At 45.6% G+C, this 6,913-nt stretch overlaps 1 protein-coding gene across 3 annotated transcripts; it reads left to right on the top strand.

Moving 5' to 3' along the window:
- Positions 1-895: 895 nt before the first annotated feature.
- Positions 896-6,489, top strand: GPR85 (G protein-coupled receptor 85). Of its 3 annotated transcripts, XM_042792816.1 has the most exons (3): positions 2,261-2,425; positions 2,670-2,691; positions 3,802-6,489. In XM_042792816.1, exon 3 carries the CDS (start codon positions 3,977-3,979, stop codon positions 5,087-5,089), a length of 1,113 nt encoding a protein of 370 aa, XP_042648750.1. In that variant the 5' UTR covers positions 2,261-2,425; positions 2,670-2,691; positions 3,802-3,976; the 3' UTR covers positions 5,090-6,489. The 3 variants fall into 3 exon arrangements, with proteins under 3 accessions (XP_042648751.1, XP_042648749.1, XP_042648750.1); XM_042792817.1 differs by lacking the exons at positions 2,261-2,425; positions 2,670-2,691 and adding an exon at positions 896-2,136 and having other exon boundaries at positions 3,827-6,489; XM_042792815.1 differs by lacking the exons at positions 2,261-2,425; positions 2,670-2,691 and adding an exon at positions 896-2,136.
- The last annotated feature ends 424 nt before the right edge of the window (positions 6,490-6,913 follow it).

Raw genomic sequence — 6,913 nt, 5'->3', positions numbered from 1 at the left:
TGCTATATTAGAGAGACCATTAAAGTGCCTGCTCTTGCTGGCTTAGTAGCCACTTCCTTGTCCTTTTTAATTTTAACAATTATTTTAAAAGTCACTATTTATGTCACTGTGGGAACAGCAGAAAAGCAATAGCTGGAGAGGTCTGCTTAGTTTAGGTAACGGTGACATGAAAAGTGCAGCTTGAAGTTGTAACTTTAGCAACCAACCAAAATGCCAAATTTTAGAAGTGAAACTAAGCCCAAAGATGAGCACCAACACAGTTATCATAATTACATTCACAGAAAAAAAAAAAAAAAAAAAAAAAAAAAAAAAAAAAATTGTGTGGTACCTGAGCTCTGTGTGAGTTTTCTGCTCAGGAATAAATTTTATCAGAGGCAAGTCACATGCTTGAAACGGTGTGATTTTGGTTTTAAGTAACTGTATTTTCCAGTGGCTGCAGACCTTTGGGCTTGACCAGGCTGTTACTGAAGCTATTTTTGTGGTTTGGCCACCAATTCCAATGACTTTTAGAAAGTACCAAAAAAAAAAAAAGAACCCAAACTTCCACAACAGCCTTTAAAAAATGCCTGTAGCCTACTAGCAGCCCCAAAGATGTGACACACATTATGAATCGACCCCATAAATCTATCCCCCAGAATTATTTATTCTGACTGGAGTGGGAGCTCCCGGTGAAGAAGTTCCTCAGAAATCCGGATCTTTGGACCCAAGTGCCGTGCGGTGAGAACGCGTTACTTTGGGGGCAAGCCTTTCTGGACGTCCCCGCTTCTCCCTGAGGAGAGCCAAGAGGGCGGAGGGACGTGCCCTTGCAAGCTTTATCCGAGCCCTTCCTCCCGGGGGGGTCGCGGTGGCACCCAGCGCGGGCCGGGGCCGGCGGGCGGCAGGCCCCGGCGGGGAGGGCCAGGCCCCGGGCCGCCTCCCGGCCCCGCCGCCGCGGCCCGCCGGCCCGTATGACATCATCGGGACGGCTCGGTATCGATCCCCCGCCCGCGCCGGTTAACGGCTGGGGCGCTCCGCCGCGGCCACTCGCCCTGCGCGCCGAGGGGGGGAACGCCGGCCCTGCCACGGACGGAGCAGGCTTACATTAAAATTCATCGGTGCCGCCATGCAGCGCGCCGGCAGCCCTGCGCCCGCTTTGGGCTGAGCGTGGCGAAGCCGCTTCACCGGCTGCGAGGCGGGGTGGGGGGGGTGGGAAAGGCAGCGCGGCCGGAGGGGGAAGGTGCGGTGTCCTGACGGCCCCGCAGCAAAGACGCCTTCCCCGAACCACGGCACTTTTTGAGGAGCCCTCCCTGGCTCAGGGGTCGGGAAGAAGGAATTCACCGGGTGGGAATCGGGAGGAAACGAGCCACGGAGCGGGAGGATCCGAGCAGCGGCAGCTGAAGAAACCGCCCGGTCCCTCAACTGACAGGCTGCGACGTGCACCGCGGCGGCCGCTTCCTAGCTCCCATTTTAAGCGAAAGGGGCGGGAGGGGGAGTTCAAAGGCATCAACAAGGAGCGCAGGACCTAATTCCTCCCGCCTCCCTTTCCTCAAGCTAGCTCGCCGATAAATCCAGCTCGGCTATGCATCGCAATGGGAACGTGCTGCCGCGGAGGCTGCCTTCCCCTCACTGAGGAGGCTGCTGTTGCTGCTGATGTTGCTGCTGCTGCTGCCGAGGCTGCCTTCCCCTCCCGGAGGAGGCTGCTGAGGCTGCCTGCCCGCCACTGAGGAGAGCGCTCCTGCCGCCGCGGAGGCTGCCTTGCCCTCACCGAGCCGGCAGCAGCAGCAGCAGCTGCCGCCGCCACGGAGGCCGCCGTGCCCTCACCGAGGCGGCCGCCGCCGCCACCGCGTTACTGGGAGAGATTGTGCCGCTGCGACAGGGGAGGACGGGGCTCGGCGCGCAGGGAGGAGGCGCAGTGAGCATGCGCCGGCCGAGCCACTGACTGGATTCTCAGTCAAGGTATCGAGGCAAAAAAATAAAAAAAAAAAAAAAAAGGAAAAGAAAAAAAAAAAAAAAAAAAAAAGAAAGGATCGAGAGAAAGGAGAATGAAAGACGGCAGAGGAAAATAAAAAAGGTTGTAAAAGAGGCCGCCAGGATAAAGCAGCCCTCGGTCGGCGGGAAGGAGCAGCTCTGGCATGTGGGGATCTCCGGCACCAACAGGTAGGAGGAGAGGGGCTGGGGGAGTCTGGGGGTGCCGAGGGCTGCCGCTGCTGCAGGTGCGTGTGGGGAGGGCTGCCCCCCTCAGGGAGCGGGTCTGGGGGTGGTGGTGGGGGGGGGGGGGTGCGATTTCTAAAGAAGCAGCATGATGGAAGTGTTCCCAGACAATGCCTCTTCCGCTCTCCCGAGCTCCCCGCCGCGGGAGGCTCTCGCATGGCTCCGGCAGATGCGGCTGCCGGGCAGCGGCACCCGGGCTCCCTTGCAGCGCGGCGCAGTCCAGCCCTGCATGGCCGTGCGTGGGGGGGGGGGGGAGCGGGTGTCTCCGCGAGTGTGTGAGCGTCGGTGTGAGTGTGAGTGTGTGTGTGTGTGTGTGTGTGTGTGTGTGTGTGTGTGTGTGCGGAGGTAGGGCCGGCCGCGCGGCGGGGACAGCTCCACAGAGGAGGGGAAGCGGCGGGGCTGGCGGGGGGGGAGGGGGAGCCTGATTTCATGGTTTTAAAACGATGCCATGATCTGATCAGCCTCTGTTTACACAGCAGCAATCAGGCTCTTTTGTGGACGGTAAGAATGGAAGGATTTTGCTGGGATTCAGTGGGAATATCCTTTGTACACCCGAGGTGGCATAGGAAACACTTCGTGTGAATAACGAAGGAGCCTGATCATGACTGCTGTGGCTCCTGTCCCTGGCTCTGGAGGGAGAAAAAAAAAAAAAACAAACCAAAAAAAAACAAACCAAAAACCCAGCAGCAGCAGCTAGTTCTTTATTTTATTTTATTGCATGAAATGTTTTCCGGTACGATTCACTGGGAGGAATAGTGGGAATCGCAGAGCCCTAATTAGCTAAAAAAACCCAATTTAATATATGTTTATTTAAGCATAACCAAAACCAGCCCTCCCAAAAGGATGGGTGTTATATCTTGGGTGTGTTGCCTGCTTTTGCTCAGTATTTACACTGACCATTGTTTATTATGAATTATGTTGAGGCTTTAAAGATTTGCATTAAAGAGGGGGGGGGAAGGGAAAGACCCCAAAGCATAGTGCTATCAACTGTCTGGAATACCTGTTTATTTGAAAACCTAAATGATAAAATTATGGTTTATAGGAGGAAGGGAGGGGGATAATGAATACTGTTTCTCTTACAATGTGCATGAACTAACACAGTGTGATTAATGTGCTTTGGTGACTTGGGTTAAAAAACATAAATTCTGCAGGGTTTCTTTGGGTGTGATCCGAATCAACACAGCAGCTGCCTCTAAAACATTGACAAATACTGTAGCCATAAAATAAATGTAGGTAATGTCAAAATATAAGCAGTCTTTGGGGATTTTTTAAAAAGATGTCAGTGATTAGCTCTCGGGCTTGCAAACTGAGAATCTTTTGATTCATAAAATCTCTGAGGCTTTAACTGTAAAATTATATATGCTACCAAATATACAGGGCACCGGTCAGTTCTGAAACTGTAACAAGCCAAATCGTGAAATGCCAATAATCGATCATGCTAAACAGTAAGTATAGGAAAAAAAAAAAAAAAAAGCCTCACAATTTTTAAAAACAAACAATAGTACTCAATTTTACAACTTCATTTGGTTCTCCATAAATTAACATCTTTGTTAGCACTTTCTGACATCATTTCTTGTTAACTTAAGAACTGATAGCTCGATTTTTTTTCAGATATTTTGATGGCATGACAAATCAGAAAGAAGAGGATGTACTGTATGACTAGACACAAGATCAGTTCTGTTTGTGGATTACATTTTCAGTAAGATGTATGGATCTATTTTTTCCTTGTTCTTATATATAGATCATGAGACTTGACTGAGGCAATATACATATCATCCATCCATCTATGGCGAACTACAGCCATGCAGCTGACAACATTTTACAAAATCTCTCTCCTTTAACAGCTTTTCTGAAACTGACTTCACTGGGTTTCATAATAGGAGTCAGTGTGGTGGGTAACCTTCTGATCTCCATTTTGCTAGTCAAAGATAAGACCTTGCATAGAGCTCCTTACTACTTCCTGTTGGATCTTTGCTGCTCAGATATCCTCAGATCTGCAATTTGTTTCCCATTTGTTTTCACCTCTGTAAAAAATGGCTCTACTTGGACGTATGGGACTCTTACTTGCAAAGTGATTGCTTTTTTGGGGGTTTTGTCCTGCTTTCACACTGCTTTCATGTTATTCTGCATAAGCGTCACCAGATACTTAGCTATTGCCCACCACCGTTTTTATACGAAAAGGCTGACCTTCTGGACTTGTTTGGCTGTTATCTGTATGGTGTGGACCCTCTCTGTAGCCATGGCTTTCCCCCCAGTTTTAGATGTGGGCACCTACTCGTTCATTAGGGAGGAAGACCAATGCACTTTCCAGCATCGTTCCTTCAGGGCTAATGATTCCTTGGGATTTATGCTTCTTCTTGCCCTTATCCTCCTAGCCACACAGCTTGTCTACCTCAAGCTGATATTTTTTGTTCACGATCGCAGGAAAATGAAGCCAGTCCAGTTTGTTGCAGCAGTGAGCCAGAACTGGACTTTTCATGGTCCTGGAGCAAGTGGTCAAGCAGCTGCTAATTGGCTGGCTGGATTTGGAAGGGGTCCCACACCTCCAACCTTGTTGGGAATCAGGCAGAACGCGAACACCACAGGCAGGAGAAGGCTACTGGTTTTAGATGAGTTCAAAATGGAGAAGAGAATCAGCAGAATGTTCTACATCATGACATTCCTCTTTCTGACCTTGTGGGGTCCCTATTTGGTAGCCTGTTACTGGAGAGTTTTTGCAAGAGGGCCTGTAGTACCAGGGGGATTTCTAACGGCCGCTGTCTGGATGAGTTTTGCCCAAGCTGGAATCAATCCTTTTGTCTGCATTTTCTCCAACAGGGAGCTGAGGCGCTGTTTCAGCACAACCCTTCTTTACTGCAGAAAATCCAGGTTACCAAGGGAACCTTACTGTGTTATATGAGGGAGCATCTGTAAATCTTTAGCCTTGTGAAACACTACCATCCTCTGCTAAGCAATTGTGGCCTGTAGCCATGTCTTGAGGAGAAAATCAAGAATGGGATGTCAGCAGTTGTAAGGATTTGGGCAACATTCTGCAGTCTTTGCAATAGCTCACCTCTAATCCTGTTTTAAACCTAAACATGTTCCTGCTGACCACTGCTGAAGGTTTGTAATTAAGAACAAAGGACTGAACTACTGCCCTGAATTCCTTTATGTGGTTGAAATCTAGATTATGAAAGTAGCAGGTGCTAAGTATCAGTGCTAAATGCTGTGTATATCACTACATAAAATAAGACCATCAAAAAGATTAGCATTGGACATCTTAATAAATTAAGTTGATATGAGGTTAATGTGTTGATAAAAATAATTTTAGACATCTGAAGACCTTTAAAACATTTCATACAATTATTGTTTTGCAAAGACTGAAAACTGGGGACTCAAGTACTGTAACTGATTAAAGATGTGCCATGCATTATTGGATTATCACACTTACAAATCTGTTTGCCTTGTGAGTAAGTTTTGGGGAGCATTCCAAAGCAGTATTTTTGTTCAGATTTAGACTTTACTTTTTTTTTTTTTTTTTTCCAAATATATTACTCTTTCTAAATACCATTTTCCTTAACAGTGAAATTACTAACATTTAACTGTATTCTGTGGTTTTTGCTGATTTGGTATAAAGTTTAATAGACTCTTACTTATATTTTTTAAAAAACTAGATATCAGTCTATTAGGCAACGTTAACGATAATATCCAGTCATAATTGAACAGTTATAATTCTACAAAATAAACACATGTTGCCTTAAAGGGTTATCTAGTATCTTCCATTTTGTTTAGCATTGAAGCAAATAAGCAAGGAAAATTGAATCAATAACTCTGGTCAGTCATTTGGGAGTGCATGAAAGATCACTTTTTTTTCCTTTTTTCTCCAACGGTTCCCAAAATCAGTATGCACATCACTGGGATGATATGATTTTTTTCTAGGTGTGCCGCCCTTTCTAGTTTGTTCTGAGAAACACAGGCAGTTGATGTATGTTTATATTTTAAGACAGCTGTCATGGGGAGACCGCAGCCTTAGTATGATATCTTGCACAATTTGTGAAGCATTTATTCTACTGAAGGCACAGTCTTGTTTATATTTTCTGCACATTTTGGTGTATTGGTTGTTTTAAATTATTTAAGTTTTAACTTGTGAAAGCATATAATATGATTTCTTAGTATTTTAGAAAAACATTAGTCTGTGAGTCTTTCCTTCTTTAAGATACAGATGTGTGGATTTCAATATAAAGTTGCATTTGCCAAAATTTACCTGTGTAGCTTGTTAATTTTCTTGGAATAAAATTTTACATTTTTCCAGTTATACAATTAACCTTTTTTATTTTGTCTAGTGAGCTAGCATGAAGTACTGAGAATGTAGCCATTATGAATTATTATCCTTTGCAGTCACTGTATTCCCAAACTGTAAATGCATGAATGATGGGGACCACAGGATTGATAAATGATATTATCTACAGTAGCACTATTGTGTAGTTTATCATAATTACCCATCTATCTGTTCTAATATGTCAGTTATATTTAAAGTTACAACACAGTATTTGACATTAACTTCACTGTTTAATTTTGGAAAATGTGTATATTTGAAGCACAACATCATGAGTTGGTCAGTCATAAAGAACATGGATTTTTCTTAATTTTTGGAGAGACAAGACTAGAGGTCTTAATTCAGTATTGGTATATCTTGTCCTTTGTTGTAGTTTTTTGACCAGCAAGTTAATATATACATACACAA

Source organism: Tyto alba, unplaced genomic scaffold (genome assembly GCF_018691265.1).
Source record: "Tyto alba isolate M040663 unplaced genomic scaffold, T.alba_DEE_v4.0 Super-Scaffold_2, whole genome shotgun sequence".
NCBI lineage: Eukaryota > Metazoa > Chordata > Aves > Strigiformes > Tytonidae > Tyto > Tyto alba.
This window is presented reverse-complemented; position numbering and strand designations above follow the sequence as displayed.

Excerpts from the sequence above, each read along its gene's own strand:
- GPR85 (XM_042792817.1), top strand. The coding sequence starts at position 3,977 with ATGGCGAACTACAGCCATGCAGCTGACAACATTTTACAAAATCTCTCT.